General features: G+C 40.3%; 1 protein-coding gene across 3 annotated transcripts in view; it reads right to left on the bottom strand.

Moving 5' to 3' along the window:
* DZANK1 (double zinc ribbon and ankyrin repeat domains 1) overlaps positions 1-23,609 on the bottom strand; it is a 29,127-nt gene extending 5,518 nt beyond the window's left edge. For 2 of the 3 annotated variants that reach the window (XM_026845973.1, XM_026845975.1), the window contains exons 1-15: positions 23,371-23,475; positions 22,299-22,423; positions 21,507-21,660; positions 19,993-20,110; positions 19,549-19,645; positions 18,689-18,813; positions 18,041-18,126; positions 17,226-17,343; positions 16,159-16,272; positions 11,820-11,912; positions 9,784-9,906; positions 8,618-8,782; positions 7,770-7,998; positions 2,939-3,042; positions 709-783 (exon numbers count right to left, since the gene is read on the bottom strand). In XM_026845973.1, coding sequence (XP_026701774.1) covers positions 709-783; positions 2,939-3,042; positions 7,770-7,998; positions 8,618-8,782; positions 9,784-9,906; positions 11,820-11,912; positions 16,159-16,272; positions 17,226-17,343; positions 18,041-18,126; positions 18,689-18,813; positions 19,549-19,645; positions 19,993-20,110; positions 21,507-21,660; positions 22,299-22,407 — 1,710 coding nt within the window. In that variant the 5' untranslated portion in view covers positions 22,408-22,423; positions 23,371-23,475. Of the gene's footprint in view, positions 1-708; positions 784-2,938; positions 3,043-7,769; positions 7,999-8,617; positions 8,783-9,783; positions 9,907-11,819; positions 11,913-16,158; positions 16,273-17,225; positions 17,344-18,040; positions 18,127-18,688; positions 18,814-19,548; positions 19,646-19,992; positions 20,111-21,506; positions 21,661-22,298; positions 22,424-23,370 lie in introns of all 3 variants that reach the window. The other variant, XM_026845974.1, reaches the window with a different exon arrangement.
* Between the last annotated feature and the right edge of the window lie 26 nt (positions 23,610-23,635).

Here is a 23,635-nt window from a genome sequence, read left to right as displayed (position 1 = left end):
TTAGAAAAAAAAAAAGTGACACAACCTCACTTAATGACATGAAGATTCTCATCCAAATGAAAGTGTTTCTACCACTTGAGAGATCTAATTAACTCCTCACTTGTGAAATGATGTGATACACTTTTTCAGGCACCACATAGCAAGGTAAGCTTGTTAAGATTCTACACAAGAGATACAGTCTGAATTTTGGATCTTTGAAATGATAGATTTTCATCTTTCAAAAGCTGGAAACGAATATGCCGGTGGTTTTTGGAACATAGTAATTCTGGAGGTAGGGATTTCAAGTGTTTGTTACAATTAACAGGAGCTCTGGTGAATGTTATCTCCAGACTATTGAGCATTACTAAGCTTGTTTCTTAGCACAATTTACAGACTGAAGAAAAGGATGATCTAAGATCAAGAGCTAAGGGGGGGCTAGAATCATCAACCAACATCAGCTGAAAGAAGAATGTTAATATTAATAGCAAACTAATGAAATGCAAGATGTTGGCAACATAACCATGAAGTCTGGCTTAATCGGATAAAGATACCTGTTCAGCCAGCTCCAACAGAAAAAAGATTCCTTTCTCTGAGTGATCAGTTAACAACCTCTGAACAAAAGAATTGCTTGTTTAGACCTGAATTTAAAATAGATCAGCATTACACTGACTGGTCTAGCAACAGCTTTAGACCACCTGCCTAACAACGGGCCTCATCCCTCGAACTGACCTTGTTAATAGCAAGAGCGTAATTCAGTGTAATAGTGACTTCACAGTTATCCTCACAGATGGTAGCAGAATTAATCTAGAGGGGAAAAGCAGCCATTAGTATCTCTTACAAAAAGTACAAAGAAATAATTTTAGGAGTAAGTCCAGGTGATGATATTTATTATGGAGCCAATACACAAAATCACACATGTGGCCTTTGCCTACTTGTGATTTTGTACCGACAATTCCCATCTAACTCAGCAAGGGGCAGATGGTATTTTGAGTAATTGGAAATATCAAAATGACTGAAATGCCAAATGAATCCAAAAGATGTAATAGTGTGACGTTTCATGAAAGAACAGTCATTCTCCACCCAGATTTTGAAGCTGCATGAAAGGCTGTGTTGTCCTTAGGACTCCCTACTTCAGGAGAAGTGGTTGCTGCTTTAGTTGTACCTGTTGAAGTTGTACCTGTAGCTGTTTAGTTGTCTGTAGAAGTACGGTCTGGAGTAAAACATGAGCACCTTTCTATATCAATTAATTGAGACAGTAGTGCTGGCAAGAAGACTATTGGATGTTCTACATAAATAATGCACAGGGGAAAGAAGTGGAATGAAGCTGTCAGGGTTATATTGCAGCAGGTTCAGAATTTTGAGATATGCTTAATTATATTTCTAATCCTCAGGAAAACTGAAAAAGCAGCATTAAATCCAGATAGTTGGCATCTACTTTGAACCACTTCTGTTACTTTTGGGGGCAGTGGTTTCAAGACAATAGGATGACAGAAGGCTGAGAAGCAGCAGGAATAGCCTCTAGGCAGTTTGATATTTTTTGGCATATCTGTTTGAATCCTCTAGCAAAGGGAACAAGTTGCAATGGACCAATACTTCATCTCCATCAAGCAGGTATCTTTTATATTTATACTTATACTACAGCTTCTGAACATAGTGGTGGACCCAATAGGTCTCAGTGGGTATAGAATTCAGATGCAAAGTATTTGATGGAGGTCATACCTCCCAAAAGTGTAATCTGCCAAATGACAATTGGATTTCTGATCCCCAGCATTCATTAAATTTTCTGTAGTTGTTTCTGTTTCTATGTGCTAAAACTTGTGGGTTGGTGGGTTGTTTGTTGTTTGGGTTTTTTTTTGTGACTGGCATGTCATCAGTCACGACTGGCTAAGAAGTAGTGAGCTTGAACTGTGACAAGACTTAGGTCAGACACTGGGAAAAAGTTTCCCAGTAGCTATGCCAGTTTAAGGAATTCCCAACCCTACTTCTGCCTACATCCCGCTTCCAGCTGCTCACTGCCAACCTACTTTTATACTAGCACTGATGCCTCTTTTTTTCCCTCCAGAGCTATTTTTAGCCTGGGTCAGTCACTGATCCAGTCCACAGGACATTGCCACAAGCAGTTGTGCTGGCAGCACCTGGGAAGCAGTGTGGGGAGATGCAATTCCTTAACCCAGCAGGGCTGCCAGAAGAAAGCAATACAGTACTGCAGCTGAACAGCAAGGATAATTGAGCACAGAAATGGACTGCCTGGGGCAATTGTGAAATCTCTATTGTTGGTGAGTTTGAAAAGCTTCAAGGCAAACATCTGTCAGGGACAGTTTAGGCAGAGTTGATCTTCCCTCAGGATAGGGACCAAATGATCTCTCAGTCATACCAGCTCTATCTTCTAGAACTCTTTAGGAAGAACCTCCAGTTTCCACCTTCTTGCTATCACCCCTTTAATCGTTTTAATGCAATTTGGTGACACCCTGAAGACTACACAGCCAGTATGAAAAGCAATACTCTGTTCCTATAATACTGGTATAGTTTACATGAGAAGTAGACTGCTGTCTGCTGTTATGATCCAGCCTGAAGCAGAGGCAAGTGTATCATTACATCCCATTTCTAGCAGGGCTTATTTAACTGACCAACTACATAGATGTCAGTGATTTCTTTTTCTTGTTTGTCTGCTGCAGGATACTATAAAAGCAGCTGAGTAACAGCTTTCTCACTTCTATCACTTCTCTTACAGCTGTGAGGTGAGAGAATAGACACTGCCATAGGAAAGAAAGCAGAAAAAAAATCTTCAGTAAAAGACTGAGCAAAAAATGGAATGAAAAAACCAAACAAATTACACACAAAAACCAGGTCAAGGTATAAAGAGAAGGGAGACATTTATTTTCCCAGTGTTTATCTGGCATCCACAATAATCTTTTCATGAGGCAGCATAGGAAGATATTACTCACAAACTCCTCCCTACCTTTCCCATTCGAGGTTCTCCAATCAGTGCTCTGAATTCAAGGTTGTTCTGAGCATAGCTTCTAAGGTGAGCACAGACATGATCCAGCTGTCTTCTCCAGTAACCTGATCAGAGAGTGTTAAGCAGGAGAAAAATCCCTGAAATTGTGATTAACATTTCTTCTAGTCATGTAATGAATGATTTAAATGTTTTCACTGAGACAAAAACAAAACAAAACAAAATTACTTTTTCTTTAGAAAATTAATCTGATCAAGAAAATGAGAAGCAAGTTATACCCTAAAAAGAGATGAAAACTTGTCTTATCCATAGATTATAATTAATTCTTAGGAAACCTCTATTCACAACAAAACCATGTCTCAGAATTGCCATTTGGAATCAAAACTGGCCCTGTGTGGAGGAGAATCTCACGCTATTCCAGATCATTAAGAAAAAAAAAAAAAAAGGTACAATACTACAACTAAGCAATTGTGCATTGTTGAACCGATATTTAGTTAATTTGAGATCACTGACTGGTAACAATAAGCCAAATCTGAAAATCGCAGGCATAGTAACTCAACCTATACAGCATTCTAGTCTGTGTAAATTATTCCTCAAATAAATGCCTTTCAATTATATGTGGGAGAGCATATTAAAAGCTTAAGCATTCCTGCTCTTTTGTGTGTCAGGATGTCTGGGAGAGAGTCAGCATTCCTTTATGGTCGTACAGGGCATGAAACATTAGGGACTGAATGCACCTCAATGCAAACCTCATCTTAAGCCCTTAAGAGTTTTTGCAGCTCCTGTCCAAGTATTTCTGAATCAATGTTCTTGTTTTCATGAAAGAAACAAAAGGACTTGTTCTCATTCTTAAGTGATTGTTATCAAGATCTGGCTAATTTTATTTTTGAGCATACTTATGGAAAGTACAGAGTATGATTTATTTTGTTGTAAATAAATTGTGTAGGCTTGGTAACCTCATTTAACTCACACAATGAAGTTACTCTGACCTATCCTTCCCTTCATGTTAAGTGAAGCTCAAAGCAGTGAAAAGAAGCCAAGTCAGAAGAAAAGTGCTGTTGTCTGACTTTTACAAGAGAAGGCAAGTGCACAAGGATTTTTGTGCTTGGAGGACTCTTCCAGGATTGAACTGGTAGAAACTATGACAAACTAAATGAGCAAAACAGCAAGTCTTATTTGTCAGGCAGCTTTAAAGGAATATAAAAAGAAGGATCCCCAGAGCAACATAATTGTTTCCTGCCATGGTTTCACATGCGAAAATACAAGTTGAAAATAGCAATTAAAAAAATCTAAGTTAGACTACTACTTGGTGAGTGATCCCTCCAGAGAAGTCAGTATTATTTGCAATAAACTGGTTCATAACTAGCCTAGGTCCCCAGATTTTATTTCAAAAAATCCAGATGGCCAGGAACATATTTTTGCATGTTTGATATTTTATTACATCTAAAAGGATTTTTGGCAGCACTGATGGAATACTTGAATTCATGCTGTCAATAGTTGATCACACCTCTATCACATGGATTTACTGTTTGTTACAGTAGAAAAGGGGAGGCTTCTCTATAAAGTTTACCTGGTAAATTACTTGGCTTTTGTTCAAAACAGACTGAAAGTACAGCAAAAAAAAAAATAAAATAAAAATACAGCACACATCAGAGGATTAGTGTTTTGGTACTGCTGTTATTTGCCCCTGTACTAACTGGGGTTTTTTTAATCTTCACAAAAGAAGGTTAGTTAATGGCTGATACGGTCAAGAAATTAAAAGAAAATATCTTATTAAATAACTTGTATTTAAAAACTTTAATATCAAATGTCTGATACTATTTGAATTGAAGAAATAATGGATGTATTTGGCATATATAAATGAGATTTTCCTGGGTGATAGCGTATGGTCTTGTTGATACATGTAGTTTCAAGCCGTATATACAGCTCATCATCAAGGAAAGGGAACAGCATGAAAGACTTGACTGTAACGGACTTTTATTGATTTATGGAATGAAATATGTTCCTCAGTCCTTGGAAGGGTCTAAAGAAGAATACATTACACACTGCATCTTCAACAAAGTTACCTCTGCTAAAGGGATAAAAATTAACATAGTTCAAAAGCAGTTGAGAATTTCATTCCAACATTTCCCAGTGAAAGAGTTCTCCCTCACAAGTCAAGAGCTTTTTTTTTTTTTTTTTTTTTTTTTTGTCAGCACTGTTATGGGCCAATTCTTTTTTATCTCTGACTAAATTAAACATGTTGAGTCAAGTGTTGTATTTCCTACAGTGAAGTCCAAGAGAACACGCCACATTTCAGAGCAAGGAAAACTGATTTCCCTAGTGATAATTTAAAAAATAAGACTGCATCATCTGGGTATTTATACAGAATCCAACCAGAAATTTCTAATATTCATTAGCAACTTTTTCTACCCAATAGATAACTAATTCTGGTAACAGCCTGAGGGGTTGACCTCTGATTGTAGAAAATAGTTAGAGATGGGAAAGCAGATCAGAAAAAGTAACTGCTCCTCCAAACCAACCATGCTTTGATGCTGTAGTGATTTAAAATTAATTTATTCTCTGTACTGCACAGCTGGACTCTCCTGTGAGATAGACAATTTCGCAGATTGGGCCATTTATTAGGTCCCTAACTAATACGGATAGACTGTCTCCAAGGTTTGGGATTCAGAAAGCTGAAGCTGAAGTTTTCCCAGGATAGTAAAACTAAAATCTCTAAAAATCACAATCTTTTTAATGACAGCAAACAGTGAAGTGATTCCACAAAGGATTAACTGATCAAACCAGGGACTGTGAAACAAAGTAATCGGCAGTGCTGATACAGTAGTCTGTGCATGGACAGTCTCTGCAATGAGCGATGTGGATGTACTGTTACCTTTGGAGGGCTGGAAGATGGAACCTACAAGAGCTCACAAGGTTGCTAGCAACGCTTGTTTCTGTAACCCCAAATCCCTTCCTCTATTTTAGTTTCCTTTGCTTCTGAAACTTCTATAATTTATTTCACAACAGTACCCCAAACAAGTGCTTCACATAGACAAGCCGCCTTATATTTTTCAAGAGCTATGATCCTTGACTTCGGTGTCCAGGAAGCTGATGGAGTAGCTCACCCTGAGTACCATCATACAACACATTCGGGACAGCCAGATGATCAGGCCCAGTTAGAATGGGTTTATGAAAGGCAGGTTCTGCTTGACAAACCTGATCTCCTTCTATGACAGGGAGACCCGCTTATTGGATGAGGGAAAGGCTGTGGATGTTGTCTACCTTGACTTCAGTAAGGCCTTTGACACCGTTTCCCACAGCGTTCTCCTGGCAAAACTGGCTGCTCGCTTGGATGGGCACATGCTTTGCTGGGTAAAAAACTGGCTGGATGGCCGGGCCCAAAGAGTTGTGGTGAACGGAGTTAAATCCAGTTGGTGGCCAGTCAGGAGTGGTGTCCCCCAGGGCTGGGTTTTGGGGCCACTCCTGTTTGACATCTTTATTGATGATCTAGACGAGGGGATCGAGTGCACCCTCAGTCAGTTTGCAGGTGACACCCAGTTGGGTGGGAATGTTGATCTGCTCGAGGGTAGGGAGGCTCTGCAGAGAGACCTGGACAGGCTGGAGCCATGGGCTGAGGCCAACTGGAGGAGTTTCAATAAGGCCAAATGCCAGGGGCTGCCCTTGGGCCACAACAACCCCCAGCAGCGCTACAGGCTTGGGGAGGAGTGGCTGGAGAGCTGCCAGTCAAAGAGGGACCAGGGGGTGTTGATTGACAGCCGGCTGAACAGGAGCCAGCAGTGTGCCCAGGTGGCCCAGAAGGCCAATGGCATCCTGGCTTGTGTCAGCAATAGCGTGGCCAGCAGGGACAGGGAAGGGATCTCACCCCTGTACTCGGCACTGGTGAGGCCGCCCCTCGATTCCTGTGTTCAGTTTTGGGCCCCTCACTACAAAAAGGACATTGAATGACTCGAGCGTGTCCAGAGAAGGGCAATGAAGCTGGTGCAGGGTCTGGAGCACAGGTCGTACTGGGAGCGGCTGAGGGAACTGGGGGTGTTTAGTCTGAAGAAGAGGAGGCTGAGGAGAGACCTCATTGCCCTCTACAGCTCCCTGAAAGGAGAGCTGGGGATGAGCCTCTTCAACCAAGTGTGATAGAACAAGAGGTAATGGCCTCAAGTTGCACAAGGGAAGGTTTAGACTGGATATTAGGAAGCATTTCTTTCCAGAACGGGTTGTTGGTCGTTGGAATGGGCTGCCCAGGGCGGTGGTGGAGTCCCCATCCCTGGAGGTGTTTAAGATTACTGACGACTTAGCACTGAGGGATATGGTGTGGTTGGGAACTGTCAATGTTAGGTAAATGGTTGGACTGGATGATCTTCAGGGTCTTTTTCAACATAGACAATTCTGTGATTCTGTGATTCTGTGTTTCAGAGTTTTGTTTAACAATACTCCCAGCAGGCGCTATCGCAGTTCTAACTGAACTTCACATTGCAGGGTGTGGGGAGGACGCTGGGAGGTGGGAGTGCTTGTTCAGTAGTTCCCAATTCAATATAGGACACCTGCCCTGATCTTGTAGGATCTGAGGAAATCACACTACTAGCAAATTAGTAAGGCTGCACAGCATCAGTAACTGTAACTTTGATATTGTTGATAGGCTTTCTTTTAGCTATTGGTGTAGATCAGTGATTGAATTCTAAGGCACTGCATTTACAAGTGAATGGTGGGAAGACAGACTTGTGAAGATGTAAATCAGTGTCCTACTGATGGCACATTCCACGGACCATAATCTTTTCAAGAAAAAGCAACATCATACATTGCAGCTTTGTTTAGAAAACATAAAATCAAATCTTCTAACCTTTTCCAGGACTAATGGCTGACAGGAGAGGCTTATGATCACTCATCTTTTCCAGCTTTTCTTTTTGTGAAATCAGCTCAAGCTCCTTCTTTTCCAACAGTTTGCTAGATGGGTAAAAAAGTCCAATGGTTTGGGTTCCTTTATCTTCTCTTTCTTTTAGTTCTGGCCTTGATTTGGGCAAGGAAATAGGAAGAGGCTGCCAGGCAACTTGAGCTTGAAATTTTTTAGCCTGTGGGAGGTGGAGGGTAAGGAAAAGTGTAAGTAATATAATTAAATATAATTAAATGGCTTACAAGCAGAAATTAATTAGAATGGTACACAAAACTGTAAAGGAATGAAAAAGCTAGCAGGAAGAATCCTTAACAACTCCTGATTTTAATTATCAGTCTGTAACCATAATGCAATTTATCACAAATATTCAAGCAAAAGCAAAAATCTTCATGATTGCCACGTGTTGTTTTTTGTAGGACAAAAGCTGGCCTTGCTAAATGTTATGGTCTTTCTTAAAACAGAGTTTTAAAAACACGGTTACATATGCATGAAAGAATACCTTGTATCACCAGGACACAAATAATTCTAATAAAAGTACTTAAAGAGCTAAGACTTTTGAAAAACTGATTGTTTCTCACTGTGCTATTTACAATAAGGCTGGATTAAGGCCTTTGGCTAAGGCTATTTTTCGGCAGAAAGCAGTTCTCAGAATAAACATATCCTTGGTTTTGCCCTCAGCATGCTCGCAGACCACAACGCTGTCTCAAAGAGGAAATGAAGTTGTGCTGATCTGTACCTGCAGTTGACTAGCCTTTTAGCTGTGTTCCAACCTGGCTTTGTAATACTGTGTGTCTTACCTCAGAAAACCCCAGCGAGTCCCCAGCATCCACGACACTGCCGCTGTGAGAACCCACCCTTGATGGGGGCTCTATGTAAATACCGCAGGACCCACAGAAGCGGGCATATGGATGGTTGCTTGCACCACACTTGAAACAACTAAAGTAAGATGGAGGAGGTCCAGGCTGGAGGGATCAATGAAACACTTGTCACTACAGAAACATGATGAATGGTTCAAGAATTACAAAAGTAGTGGCATGAATTAAAAGGAAGTAAAGTAGCACTACCTAAAGCTATTAACCGGGATACCAAATTGCTAACACACTGGCAGACGCAAGACAGTAAATCTTCAGATATCTCAGCACTCTGCTATGGAGGCAAACATTTTTTCAGACAGTTCTAGCATTATGGTATGTTATTTTTTTTTAACATATAATTTCAGAAATACTTATTTTCTTTGGAAAAGCCCTGTAATTACTAGTGTGGTGCTCTGATATTGAATATTGACTGCAATTATTTCCAGTTCAATTCTAACACCACCACAACCCCTGAGTCCCCTGGTATAAGACAGGACCAATGGTTCTGTATATTCACATAGGAGAGTGTTTCAAATTTTATGTAGACTCAGCTAAAAAAAAAAAAAAAAAAAAAAAGTGATCTGAGATTCAAACACTGTACCTATAAAAATATATGCATGGGGAAATTGTTTACATTGACTGTACCATGCAAAAGCTCTAATGAGCAGCAGTTAAGTATTTGTCTTAATGTTAATGAGGCTTTCAGCCAAAAAAACCTGCATGCATCATCTCATCTCTGGTAATTGCCTGTATAGGTGATCATTGCCCAGAGTAGATATGGGAAAACTTGCATTAGGTTAGCCTATAGTTTAACCTTTGATGGATAAGTGACTTTGGCAGAGTACATGGCTATTGCATCTCAGCTGATGCAATGAGCTGATGCTCGCTGGCCCATGATAATTTGTTTACATCTCTAAACCCTTAAGTCACTGACTGATGTGGGGTCAGGACATCATCTAAGCCTTTAATTTTTCTTTATATAATCCTATGTGCTCTAAGCAAGTATTTTGATAATAATAAGCTGTGTACAAACTGACAAAGAGTTTTGCAAACAGAAGTTTGAAGATGAGTAAAACAGATTTGTCAACACAAACACCGAGAGCACATGCCTTGGCTCCGCACCAGTCACAGAAACGGGCATCACATTGGTTAACACGATTGCATTTTGAGCATGAAACTGTTTTCTTTTGCTGGCTGTGGTAAGGCGGGGGGGTGTCTCCTCGAAACATGGGCTGATAAAACAAAACAAGCATTAGGGAGAAAATACTGATGAAGAAAAGTTCACAAGCCAAATAAGGGGAGAGAGGAAAGCAAGTTACACTGATAATATAAAGTAATATTCAGACTAAAAGAATTATTTCAATTTAGGATAAGCAACAGACTGACTTGGATCTAACCTGTAATTATTTTCATCACAAAACCACAGTAAAATGTGACATTAATTAATTTTAAAATATTTTTAGCAGAACTAGTGCAAAAAAAAAAAATTCTCTATCAATGGTGTCCTTTTAGACTGAGTATTTATTAATATGGCCCCATGTATAAGTACACTTGAAGTTACGAGGGAGGTTTCTCTGCTGATAAACTTACATTTTTGAATCCAAAACACAACCAGCATTTTTCTTTGTACCTTTCTTTGTAGTAGTATGGCAGGGAGAGTGTGTTGAGACAATGTGTTTTTTCTCAGTTTGGTATTCGCTAAATAAATATTTTTTTGCACTCTTTTACCTCACACAAGTTACATATTATCTAGCTCTCCTACTACAATTAACTTGTATGGGTGTGCAAAAGAAAACAGATTTTTCAGCTGAAACTTCTAGAGGTTGAGTATAGATCCTAGTTAGGACAAACAGGTCTTAAAAATGTTTTGTTAGGTTTTGCCTCGGGGTTTATGCAGTTTATTTTCTCTTCAAGTCAGAACTATGAATAATGAACAGAACCCAAGGAAAATTACTTTGATTACAGACACCACACAGCGAGTAAGCAAACACAAAATAGCCTTATTTTCATGTGGCCTGCACTGCATTTTGAACGATGTAATTTGGGAGCTCATTTGGAAAATAAAACTTACAAGAGCACAAGTCTAAATATGGTCTAAATCTACACTATTTAATAGCCATTAGTATTTGCATTATTACTAATTATGCAGGAATCACTATTGGTTATCACTAAGTAATCAATATTATTAGGGTTTTTTTCTGATTACTATTAATAATTCTTAGTAAGCATTTAACTTTCAGCTACTACAGGTCTCATCATTCAAGTCCTATGCCCAACTACATATGCAGCTACATATTACTATCTACATTCAGTGAAGAAGCTAAACATATGTTTATCTTAGGTAAGTATAGATTCCCACTGAAATTCCCTATGAAAAGACACCTCAGCGGCTACACAAAAGACCTTTGCCTGTAGCTACTGACAGTCCTAGAACTCAGGATGTTCCCATTATAACCAGAAGATTTTAACTTGCATATCATTTTTCTTCTTTCATTTCTGTATTTACCACAACCTGGAGAAGTGAAATGTACCGTAAGGTTTTCATACAAGGCTTTTCAGAAGTGAAAGTAAAATTCTTCTAAGGAACCGAATGAGCAAGTTAAATGGGGAGATGAAACAGACAGCAGTTTTAGGTGGAACATTTACTGTTGCTTTTCTCACCTCTGTGCAGAGTCACTGCCAAATACAAGCATAGTAGCTGTATGCATGTAGGGGAAGCAGCAAATGGAGATAAGAAAAATAATGTAAAATAATATTTTATTTTCACAAAATAATTGAAATCAACGTGAATGATCTTCCTGATGTATAGAATCAAGTTTGCTATTGCAGTTGAAAATAATCTGAACACAAACGAGAATTCTTAGAGTCAGGACTACCCATTTTCTAAGAGCCTTCTGAGCTTTCACAATGGCATTTGCAATCCTGACTTCCACAGGAGAAACTTGAAGGTGTTCAATACATTTATGTTTAGCTGGACATTTGTGATGGAGCATCTGTGGGAGTATTGGGCTTGAATATGGCATGGGGGAGGGAATCTCTGCTTCGTAGCATAGGGACACAGGGATATGACTTCAGTTTTCCAAAGAAAAAGAATGTTTTGCTTTGATTTGATTAACCCTGGTGTGATTGATGCAAGAAGCCTTACCGTCTGCATTTCAGGCAGTTTGCTTTCACAAGTCACACAGTGTTTATGGTGAAGGGGATTTCCTGTGCCACATGCCTGACAAATTACTTTGCCCTTTTAAATAGAGAAAGAATACATTTCATATAGTATTTGAAAACTGTGAACAACAATAATAAGAAGAGGACTTATCTTACAAAGTGCTGTGGTTATTCAGCCCTGCAGATGGAAGAGCTCCTTTAAATCTGTGCTGTGGGCTTCAGACTTTAGTTAGGCCATATTGCCTGGTCATCACAAATCTATGTATCTTGGTGACAATTTTTTAAAAACTATGGTACAGTTCCCTTAGGAGATACAGCATCAATACTTCCACAGCTTTGTATATACTAGTGCCAGTTTGCTTAGTCACCACACACATAGAAAACAGATAGACCGGTATCTTCAAGAAGAATAATTATTATTGTTATAATATACCATGAGGGTGCCCTAAAAGATCTTAGCATGGTCACTATTAATAAGAGAGTTTCCACCAGAACTAAGAACAATGAATCCAATATTTTGATAGTTGCCACCAAAAGTTCAGGTCTGCCTTTGCACCTACATCAGGGCTACCATAAAACATCAAATTTGGGCCAACTGTCTATAATTTACTTTGACATCAAGCTGATAACTGCTTCAGATTATGAATCTCCTTTGTTATCTGATCATCTTCAGCCACTGATATATGTTCAGCATCCTTCTTTTTCCAAAAATTTTCCCTTGCAATTATCATAGAATCACAGAATGGTTGGGATTGGAAGAGACCTCTGGAGGTCGCCTGGTCTAACCCCTTTTCTCAAGCAGAGTCACCTAGAGCAGGTTGCCCAGGACCATGTCCAGACAGATTTTGATTACCTCTAAGGATGGAGAATCTACAGCCTCCCTGGGCAACCTCTGAAGGTGCTCAGTCACCCTCACAGTAAAAGTGTTTCCTGATGTTCAGATGGAACCTCCTGTGTTTCAGTTTGTGCCCATTGCCTCTGGTCCTGTCACTGGGCAGCACTGAAAAGAGCCGGGCTCTGTCTTCTTTGAACCTTTCCTTCTCAGGTATTTATATGCATTGGTGAGACTGCCTCTGAGCCTTCTTTTCTCTAGGCTAAACAGTCCCAGCTCTCAGTCTTCCCTCCAGATGCTCCAGTCCCTTAATCATCTCCGTGGTCCTTGGTTGGACTCTCTCCAGTATGTCCATGTCTCTCGTACTGGGGAGCCCAGAACTGGACACTGTACTCCAGATATGGCCTCAGCAATGCGGAGTAGAGGGGAAGGATCATCTCCCTTGACCTGCTGGCAACACACTTGGGAAACACAGTCCAGGATACCAAAGACTTCTTTTCCCCAAGGGCATATTGCTGGGTCGTGGTAAACTTGGTGTCCACCAGATCCTCAGGACCTTTTCTGCAAAGCTGCTTTCCATCTGGGTGGCCCCCAGCATGGGGGGTGTAGGGGGTTGTTTCTGGGTGCAGGACTTCACACTTTTCCTTGTTGAATTTAATGAGGTTCGTGTCAGTCCATTTCTCCAGCAGGTCCCTCTGGAAGGCAGCATGAACTTCTGGTGTATCAGTCACTCTCACTTTTATATCATCAGCAAACTTTGCTGAGGGTACAGTCTCCCCCATCATCCAGTCCATTAATAAAGACATACAGGATCAGACCCAGTCCTGACCCCTGGACTACACTGCTAGTTACTGGCCTCTAGCTACACTTCATGCCACTGGTCATCACTCTCTGGGTCTAGCTGTTTAGCCAGTTTTCCATCCATTCACTGTCTGCTCATCCAGCCCATACTTCAGCAGCTTCTTTGTGAGAATCTTAAGGCAGACAGTGTCAAAAGCCTTACTGAAGTCCAGGTAGTCAGTATCCACTGCTCTCACCTCATCTACTGAGGCAGTCATTTCATCCTAAAAGGGTATCAGGTTGGTCAAGCATGGCTTCACTTCTGTGAATCCATGCTGACTATGCCTGATGATTTTCTTGTTCTTCACATGCCTTGAAATGATTTCCAGGATTACTCGCCCCATTATCTTCCCAGGATTGAGGTGTGAGGCTGACCGGCCTGTAGTTCCCTGGATTCTCCTTCTTGCACTTTCTGAAGGTAGGAATGAGACTTGGTTTCCTCCAGTCCTCAGGAACCTCTCCCAATCACCATGTTTGTTCAAAGATTACTGAATGATCCCTATGACATAACCCAGCTTCCTCGGCACTCATGAGTGCATCCCAACAGGGGCCCATGAACTTATCTCTGTCCAGTTTCTTTAAGTATTCTCTAACCTGATCCTCCTCCATCACAGCTTAATTCTTCCTTCCTCCAGACCTTCTCCCCTGGCCTCCATGGCCTTGGATTTCTGAAGGCTGATCTGGTAAAGGCTGAAGTGAAAATGGCAGTCAGTACCTCAGCCTTTTCCATGTCCTGTGTCACCAGGTACCCCATCCCATTCAGCTGTGGACCCACATTTTCCCTAGTTTTCCTTTTGGTATTTATATACTTACAGAACCTCTTCTTGTTGCCTTTGACATCCCTCACCAGATTCCACTCCACAGGGGCTCTGGCTCTCCTAACATCTCTGCATATTCCTCCCAGGTTGCCTCTTCCTGCTTCCACCTTCCGTATACTTTCTTTTCATATCTGAGTTTTGACAGGAACTCCTTGTTTATCCATAAAAGTCCTCTGGCACTTTTGCCTGTCTTCCTGCTCATCAGGATGGACTGCCCTAGAGCTTGGAGAAGGTGGCCCTGAGTCACCTTGAATCATCACTAGCTTTCTTTGACCCCTCTTTCTTCCAGGGTCTTATCCCATGGGACTTTTCCAAGCAGATTCCTGAAGAGGATAAAGTCTGCTCTCCTGAATTCCAGGACTGTGATCTTGCTGTTTGCTCCTGCTCCTTCCTCCCAGGGTTCTGAGCTCCACCCTCTTGTGGTCACTGCAGCCAAGGCTGTCTTTGACCTTCACATCCCCAACAAGGCCCTTCTTCCTTGTAAGTATGATACCCAGCACAACACTCCTCTGCATTGGCTCCTCAGTCACCTGGCAGTTGTCACTGATACTTTCAGGAAGTTCTGGATTGCTTATGCCCTGCTACATTGTTCCTTCAGCAGATATTGGTGGGGCTTAAAGTGCCCCATGAAGACCAGGGCCTGCAAATGTGAGCATACTTCTAGCCGTCTGTAGAAGTCCTCATCCACTGGTTCTTCCTGGTCAGGTGGCCTAAAGCAGACTCCCAATGTCACCCACACAGTCACACCAGCCATCCCTCCACGTCCCTGTAGTCTCATCAAGTTCACAGCCCTGCAACTGTACCCAGATATCTAATTCCCTGTGTTTACTCCCCATGCTGCATACATTAGTATACAAACACTTGAGAGGCACCCCAGCATGCTGATTTCACAGAGAGGCTCTGGGGGGGGTTTCCCCAATCATGCTGTATTACAGGCACTTCCTCGCTTACGCAGAAATGCTTGAGGTGACCTCACTTAAACCCTATTTTGTTGATCAAGTATCCCCTTTTGTCATCATCACCCAAGACCCTTTACTTGTCAGCCCTGTCCATCATTCCCTCACAGGGCTGCTGGTAACCTCTCTCCCCTGGTGTTTCTAGGTTAAAGTCCTTCTTAATAACCCAGCACTCCTGCTGGAAAAGACACCTTTGCCTTGTGAGGTGAATCCCATCTCTCCTAAGGAGATGGTGATCCTCAAACAGGGTTCTGTTCTCATAGAAACCAAAACCTTGTTGCCGACACCATCTCTGAAACCAATTGTGGGTATGCAGTATCAGTCCTCTCCTCTTCACACCCCTCCCCCTGACCAGGGGCATCGAGAAGGGCCCCTATTTGGGTACCCATACCCCTGGGTAGGGAGTATTTTGTAGGGCAGATTTTGTCTAGTTAAGACCAGGAACACTTCTGGATCACTGACTACAATTGCGCTCTAGTGTTTTGAGTATATACCCCCTGCACCAGTCCTGCCAGCCCATCTGAGCTAAGCACTCACCATCAAATGAGGTAAGCAGAGTAATGAGGACATATTCAATAAACTTCAAATGCTTAGTAGAAATAAGGCCATAAATCATAGAATCATCTCTCTACTGAACACAAGTGCATGCATTCCTATCATTCACACTGCTATATCATGCGCTCTTCAGCATGCCTTCCTGAGCTTAGGTGGTGATTATTTCTGTTCAAGGTGGTTTTAATCCTACTAACTCTTAAAGGTATCATAATGTAATTATATAAACCCAAGCTGGATCAAAATATTTATAATGAAGTCATCTGTTAGAAAAATGCATGCCAGGAGGTAAACTGCTATTTTGTTATATTTATTCTCAATTACCTTTATACAGATGTTCGTTTGGGGCTGCAGCTGTGGAGCTATTGGTGACTCACATACAATGCAAGTAGGTGTATTCATTGGCACAAGATGTCTGCATTCAAGACATGGTGCCATCTAAAGAAAAAGCCACATCACAGCATGTTAAGGACCATAATGAGATCATGAAGTTTATCATGAGATTTTCAATATTTTCCTGGTTAGAGTCTACATCAGCAGCAAAGTCACTGGAAACAGCAACAGATGCTGATATTGATCCTTAAAGATCAAAGGTGGTTGAGAAAATATAAAGACAACTGGAAAGAGAATGCTTTACCAACTACTAAAAATATGCCAGAAAGGTACAAAGTTAATTTTCAGTAAAAGTAAAATGCTACTATAAAATGTGTGCAGGTAGTTTGAAATTCTTTTAGTTATGAACTTAACCGAAAGACATGGTGAATATTCTCAGTCATCACTTGAAACTACAGCATTGCTCCAGACAAGACATCTTTCTGATGATAAAGAAAAAAAATACACCACTGACTTGTAAGATCAAGTTATTATCTCTTGGGAAGAGCTTAGAGAAGACAGTTACAGGTATCACTGTAAAAACTCAGTGGTCTATGTGGGCATATGCCCACATGTGCCACTGTTTAAGGTTTCATGCATATTAGATGGATCTTCTACAGCTATGACACAAGCAGTAGTTACTGACTAACTAACTGCACTAGTTAGCACTGGAATAAGATGCATATGCAGGTCCTGAAGATGCAATGGTTGTTGTTGCAGGATGAGGAGAAATCTGAATTTGGTAATGTTTCCTGACACAGGCAAATAAGACACAATTTACTTTTTCATTGCTATCCTTATTAAAATACATGGCACTTGAAGCAGTCTATGGTTAATTTTGCCCATCATTTAGGAATTACAACAGGTCCACTGCTAAAGGTATTGAACAATCAGAACAGAACTTCCCAAAAAAAAGCGTGACTAAATATGAATTCAATGCGTAGCATTGCATGTGTAATTTGCTGGGGTAGTTGGCTTCTCCAAAGAGGATTTGTTGTTTGTTATGATGTTGTGCTGACCTGATCTCCTTCAGGGGGTGGAAAGCGACGTACTGGCACAGGTGGGATAGGAGATCCACATTCCTGACAGAAGTGAGCAAAGGGGTCAGACAGGCGAGGTGCAGAACAGTGTGCACATCTGAAAACAAAAAGCAAACTGGCTGAGCTTGTTTTGGTATTGTACTGTTGCATAATTAATGAATAATTTGGAACTTGTTGTGACAGGATTTAGGCCACTGATTTCTCAGCTGTTGTTTCCAAGCTGTGGTGGACCCTCAGACCATGTCCAGCATCCATGATATGAGGTTCTGAACTCTTAAACAGCTTTGCAAGGTAGAAAGGTCTTGGCTGCCATGGAGTTTCATACTTTCTTCCTCATCATGTGAGGTAAACAAGACTCCTGACACACAATCTGTATCAGACCTCGCTGCTGCAACATGGGGAACCACTGATGTAGATCAAATAACCCATTCAATACTGATAAGCACTAATGTTCTGTGAGACTGCTCCGGTGAGCAGTTTTCACCTACAGCAGTGAGGGCTGTACTCTAATTTGAAAAGACAGCTTTTCCTCTCATCCTACAGGTGTTAGGAATTTCTTCTCTTTAAAAGGATGATGAGATAGTTGATAACTGTTTATGGTGAGATGTAAATAAAATTTTATGTAAGAAAGAATTTTGAAAGGCCAACCTAGATACATTCTTCTGTTATGAGCCAGTGTCTGTCTTTGCTTTCCTCATTTTTATACAGGCCCACAATATTATCAACTTGGTTGCAAAAGGCAATTGCTCAGTTACTTTCCAAGGACAGATATGTTAAAGGGAGAAATCACTTACTTGAGGAAATCTGTTTCCCTCTGGATCCTTGCCACTTGTGTGCTTGCTAAGCTTTTCCCGCTAGTCACTGCAGAAGAACTGGCAAACTGAAATAAAGATAATTCTTCAGCCTTGGTAAGTGAATATTTGCAAAATGCATAGAAGAGTAGCAAAATCAGCTAAAGATGTTATCTGAGACAAACTGCACTGAAATGCAGTGCTTTAAGGAATATCTAATACACTTGATTCCCCCATTAGCTGCATTAAGGATCCACAGCTTCTTCCAATAAAATAAATCAACGTCTTGCTATTTATTTCCAAGACAGCATTACCGAATATTAAGTTTAAATATCAATTTGCCAACATATAGCAGTAAGTATTTGCTAATTGAAGATTCAGTAATGTATTAGAAGAGAAATAATAGGAATGTAAGCATTGTTAAATTGCTTTGCCTGGTTTTGTCCTTACTGATAACTGCGTACTGCTTTGGGCATTTCTATACGAGGGTGTCATTGCCAGTAAATTTAAATTAGTACCATATAATACAGTCAAAGGCATTAATTTCTGCAAGATTATATGAGCATGATCACAAATCTTCACATCTTTATTTTTTAGAGTTCAGTTCTGATGATAGCCTTTTGCAGTTTTCCTTAACACCCCTTCTCTTACCTGTAACAACTCTATTGGTAGTGCTGAGATGGATTCCTCTTTGTACTCTGTTGTTCCCAAATGACTGGCAAGGAGCTGTGGTCCTTGCAGGGACCTGTGAGTAGTCTTTCCTTCTGTTTCCAAGTCTAAAATTACAATCTGGTTATTCCACTGTCATTCACTTCATGCATTTAACATTAACACAAATATTACATACTCTTGCTTTAAATTCCAATAGCTAGAAGTGTATTTGACACCCAGATTTTGGGTTCAAATAAACTGCATGGAATTACACTAGAAGCAAGCTCATTCCTCTCTGAAAGACCTTACTTTTGTATTTTTCTCTATTTCCCAGTTGCTTCCTTCCCACATGCTCAAAAAACCCCAAGTTCCTAAGAGTAAATTAATGAGTAAACATTGATACGATTCTCTGCTCTTAAACAGTCCTGTTGCCGTTACCATGGAATAACAGGCTTTATCTTTAGAAAAAATCTGGGTCGAGCCTTCGTTTCTGCTTTGTGTATTTATTTTGGAATCTTACTGCAAGCAAGTATCAGTAAAGAACTCTGTAAAGGATTTTCAATCCCATCAATTTAACAGCATTTTCTGGTACAAATGGAAGTACAGACTAGGCCGTGTTTTGTGGCCAAGAAATTAATGATATTTTAATATGTTTTTAACTGGTAACATGAAATGTATGGAAGGTAACATTTGTTCCCTATTTGCAGTGTTGAGAAATCAAAATTGGAATTCCCAGAGGATATTCTGTCTTCTGAGGTGGTTTTAAAATTATCCATATTTTACCAGTGATATAAGAGGAAAACTACACTATTTTCAGCTAAGACAGAAGTCTATTTCAGTTTTATGAAGTAATACTACACCTTGAAAATCTTGGGATGCTTCACTCCAGGCAGATTTGATTTCTACATTCACTCCATTCTTCTTTGGTTCTGTAGTAAACGTTATGCCTTCCCTCTGCTAAAAAGTAATTCCATCTGAATTCCAAATGAAATTTTTGGTTTTGCTCTAATCTTCTCTTGCTATAGTTATTTGTTATGATTTTTAAAGTACATGGTTACGGTATCTATTTTCAATGCAAGCATTTGAAAAGCTTAAATTATAAATAAATGTATTTTTTAAATATTTGACCTGAACTGGTCATAAAAGACCAGTGTAAAAGAGAAAAGGTCCAAGACAGCAAAGATGGGCAAACAGAGAAAATAAAATATATTGAAAGTATAGGCAGTCAAGGTTTAATCTCTAACTAATTATCATACATACAACATTTTATATTCACACAGGGGGTTACAATTGTTGAAACTTACCTGTGTGGCAATACCTTTTAGGAAATTCTTGTTATCGTCTTCAACAGAGAAAAGGATGTTTGGTTGCTTGTACTCTACCAGAAACACCTTTGTTACAACTGTACTCTCCCTGCAGTCCCTGAAAATCAGTGTTCACAAAGCTATATACATGCCACAAACACACATGCAGCAACAAGTAAATCACTGAGGTATATGGCTCGTTTGCTGGAACATCTCTTCCAAGCTTGCAAGTCATTATTTCAGCTGCTAAGTATAATCCTGGACAATACTCTCAGGAACTACTGCTTTGTTTTGGTTAGGGGTTTTTGTTAGTTTTTTTTTTTTAAAGTTTAAAATGTGCACAATAAGAAGTTACAAATAAAATATATGGATACTTTAATCCCTCAACATTTTTAACATGTAAAACTCTTGATACTCCTGTGTCTGCTTTCTGGGGTAACTAGTGTTTGCCACTGTTGCAGAAAATAAAGGAGAACAAGATTTTTTTCTGTTCATAATACCATATTAATTTTCCTAGTCAAACAGCAGGTAGCATGCTATTTAGCTGATAAAACAACTGTTATTCTCTACTATTCGTTAAATTACTGCAGTAACATTGAAATTGCTGTAAATGCCCAAACCATTCATTTAGGATTGTCATTCCAGAGCATCTATTTAGCATACCTGAAAACATCTCAATAAAACCACAGCGGAAACAAGTGTTAATCTAGGTAGTAATATCCAAAAATACATATAGGCCTAGGTTTTGCATGTTCCTGCACAGGGAACGTAATGCTGTCATAGACCCGTGCAGACACAAGCAAAGGCTACCTGCAGGTGCTAATAGCAGGGAACAGCCAGCAGAAATCCCCAACTGGAGTGAAAGTTTCTGCTCCCTGAAAAGTAAAAGATAATGCAACAGAGTACAGAGAATTCATGTGTCCTCTTTCTGTCTTTAAGCATGAAGTTAGTTTGGAGAAAGTCAGTGGCTGTGAAGCAAAATCCAGTTTTCTTTGTATGTATTGTATTTTTACTTTACCCTTACCCATACAACATTGTACTTAAGATGTGAGGATTAGCATTCTGTGCTCTTTTGGGGAGAAACTAAGCAAATTCCTGGGAAGACTAACTTCTATAAATCTGCTGAATCACCAGATGACTCCAGAAAACACCATATGAGTTCCTCTTGCATTTCTGATCATCCCATTCAAAAAGGATGAGCTTTAAGTATATTTTATATCTAGTATATTTATTAGTTTCTCACCCACAGCCTCTACAGATCATTGACCTACATCCACAGCCCAGGACATAAACATCCTGGAGATAATCCAATCACACAAACACTTAATGGATAAAAAGCGTTATGAGAAAGTGAAGTCAGTGCAACCCATGAAGATCACTTAGATTGCAAACTGGCTGGGGAAAGGGGAGTCTCACTTGCAAGGTGTAGAGTGCTTTAACTAACATGACTCCAAGCCATAACTGGGCTATCTGTCCCTTGCCAAAATACAACTAAAATAAAACAGGACACTTACTTTGTAACTGCCAGTGCCTTGACCATTATTTTCCCAACTGGTAATATGATAGGACCCTTATACTTAAAAGTGTTACGCTCTCCATAGCCAGGTTTCCTAATAAGTTCTGGTTTACTTCCATCTAAAGTATAATAAATAGAGACCTCAGGTGTATCTGAAAGACACAGAGAAAGTAATTAGCCAAACTGTATTCAACCTGTGAAAAACAAGCTGTACTCTTCAAAGTGCTCACTACTGTGCTTAATTTTTCTCACATAAACAAAATAAAGCAGTTCCATAAATGACTGAATGTTTGGGACCAAAACTGTTTCTCCCATGAAAAATTAGTTATTCAACAAATGCAAGTTCATTGTAAGAAATACTTCTCTTCATAAAGTAGCTGTGCAATAGTTTTGTATGAAAACGTTGCAACAGTTTGTCCATTCCAATGACAGAAAAGATATTTTTTCCCAAGATGTAAGGTAACATTTTTAAAATTGTAAGGAAAGCCATTCAGGTGAGCCTGGTACAAGGTACATTCAAGTGCTGGTTTTGCAGTCAAAGTGAAATGCAACAGCTTGAAGCAATTAAGACTGCTACCATAGATGAAACAACTCATGACAGTATTTTTTGAATGCATAAAATTAAGTGTATGTATATTTGCTGTATCAAAACATGTCAGTTAATTTTATAAATTCCTTAAGGAAGTGGTCACTCATAAAAATCATAATTAAAGGCAAGCAAAAATATAGAGGCTAAAAGTTTCAACACATAAGAAAAGCTTTTACAAAGAGTCAAAGCTCTTATTCATACCTGATTTTATTTCTATGAGAGTATTTGTGTCTATTTCATGTTTAGACTTCCCTGGAAGAGGGATTCGAAGTGGTATGACCTGAGGAACTGAGACAGAGCCAGCTGTCATTTTTCACAGCAGTGATCTTTAAAAAAAAAACAACAGAAAGGCAGATAATTTTTCTAAACAGAAGAATGAATTGAGAAATAGTTTTTAATGTGATTTCTTGTCTTTGTTTCTTTTAAAAAACACCAGATTCTTTAAACTGCTAGTTCACATTAAAATCCGCATGATTTTCACACTGAAAAGGAGCAAGACCCTAATGACAGTCACACTTCTGACTTATTCTCCTGTCTCAGAACTGTGCACAAAGCTTGAGATGAGCACTGTCACTTTCATTTCACTTTGACCTTCCTTGCTTAAGGCTGATTTCCATGTATTCACATGAAACAGCATTAGCATCCTACATCAGTGACACAGGTAGGAGTAACAGCGAGGTAACTCCGCCCTAATCATAGCAGATGTGGAACCAGCCTCTTTTTCACTGTGTCCATCTGATATATAGAAGATACCCTGAAAAAGACTAAAACAAGACAGCTATTACTTAAGCTTATCTCAGCTATCATGTGCATTAAGAATATACCTATAAAACAGGTGCCAAACATGTTCTGTAATAATCTACATAGTCATTATCATGTCACACACTTCAAGAATGAAAAATTGCATTTGGATATGATAACATTTTACAGTACAAAGAGATGTACTCCAGATCTCGGGAATTGATACTCAAGGCCAGGAAACATGTCTACACTAGAAGGATTTCGTTTTGTAACCAATCCTTCAGTTCTCCAGAGACGTTTCTTACTGCTACTTGTCAACGCAGACAGTAATGATTCAGCACGGGAGGTGTTCGTTAGTCCACGCTCTCACTGGGGCTATGATGAGGTAAGCCACAGCGCTGCCTGTAGCTGCCATCTCCTGGGCTGGGTTGCCCGAAACAGCGGTTAAGGAGGGTGGGCAGCAATCAGCCAGACGCTCTCGGCTGCACGCAGTGGCACGGGAGATGCAGCGAGGGGTGGATCAGATCTTTACCTGACGCGAGGGGGCAGAGAGTATTTTGCCTCAAGGACCCGCCTGCTCTTGGCACACCTGTACCAAAAGCACAATGCCCCGTTTCAGCCTCCCGGGAGCCCATCGCTGGTGGGACACACCCAGCCCTGCCGGCACTGTCAGCGTGCCCGGCCCCTGCCCCAGCCTGGGCTCTGACCCTGCCTGCACTTGCCCTGCCAGGTCAGGCCGTACTTCCCGCCGCCTCACGGCACAGCCCCCCCCACCCCACCCCTACCGTAAGGGCCCT

Source organism: Athene cunicularia (assembly GCF_003259725.1).
Source record: "Athene cunicularia isolate RWA chromosome 3 unlocalized genomic scaffold, athCun1 chr3_part1, whole genome shotgun sequence".
Taxonomy (NCBI): Eukaryota; Metazoa; Chordata; class Aves; order Strigiformes; family Strigidae; genus Athene; species Athene cunicularia.
Note: the sequence above shows the minus strand (reverse complement) of the source record. Positions and strands in the feature narration are given on the sequence as shown.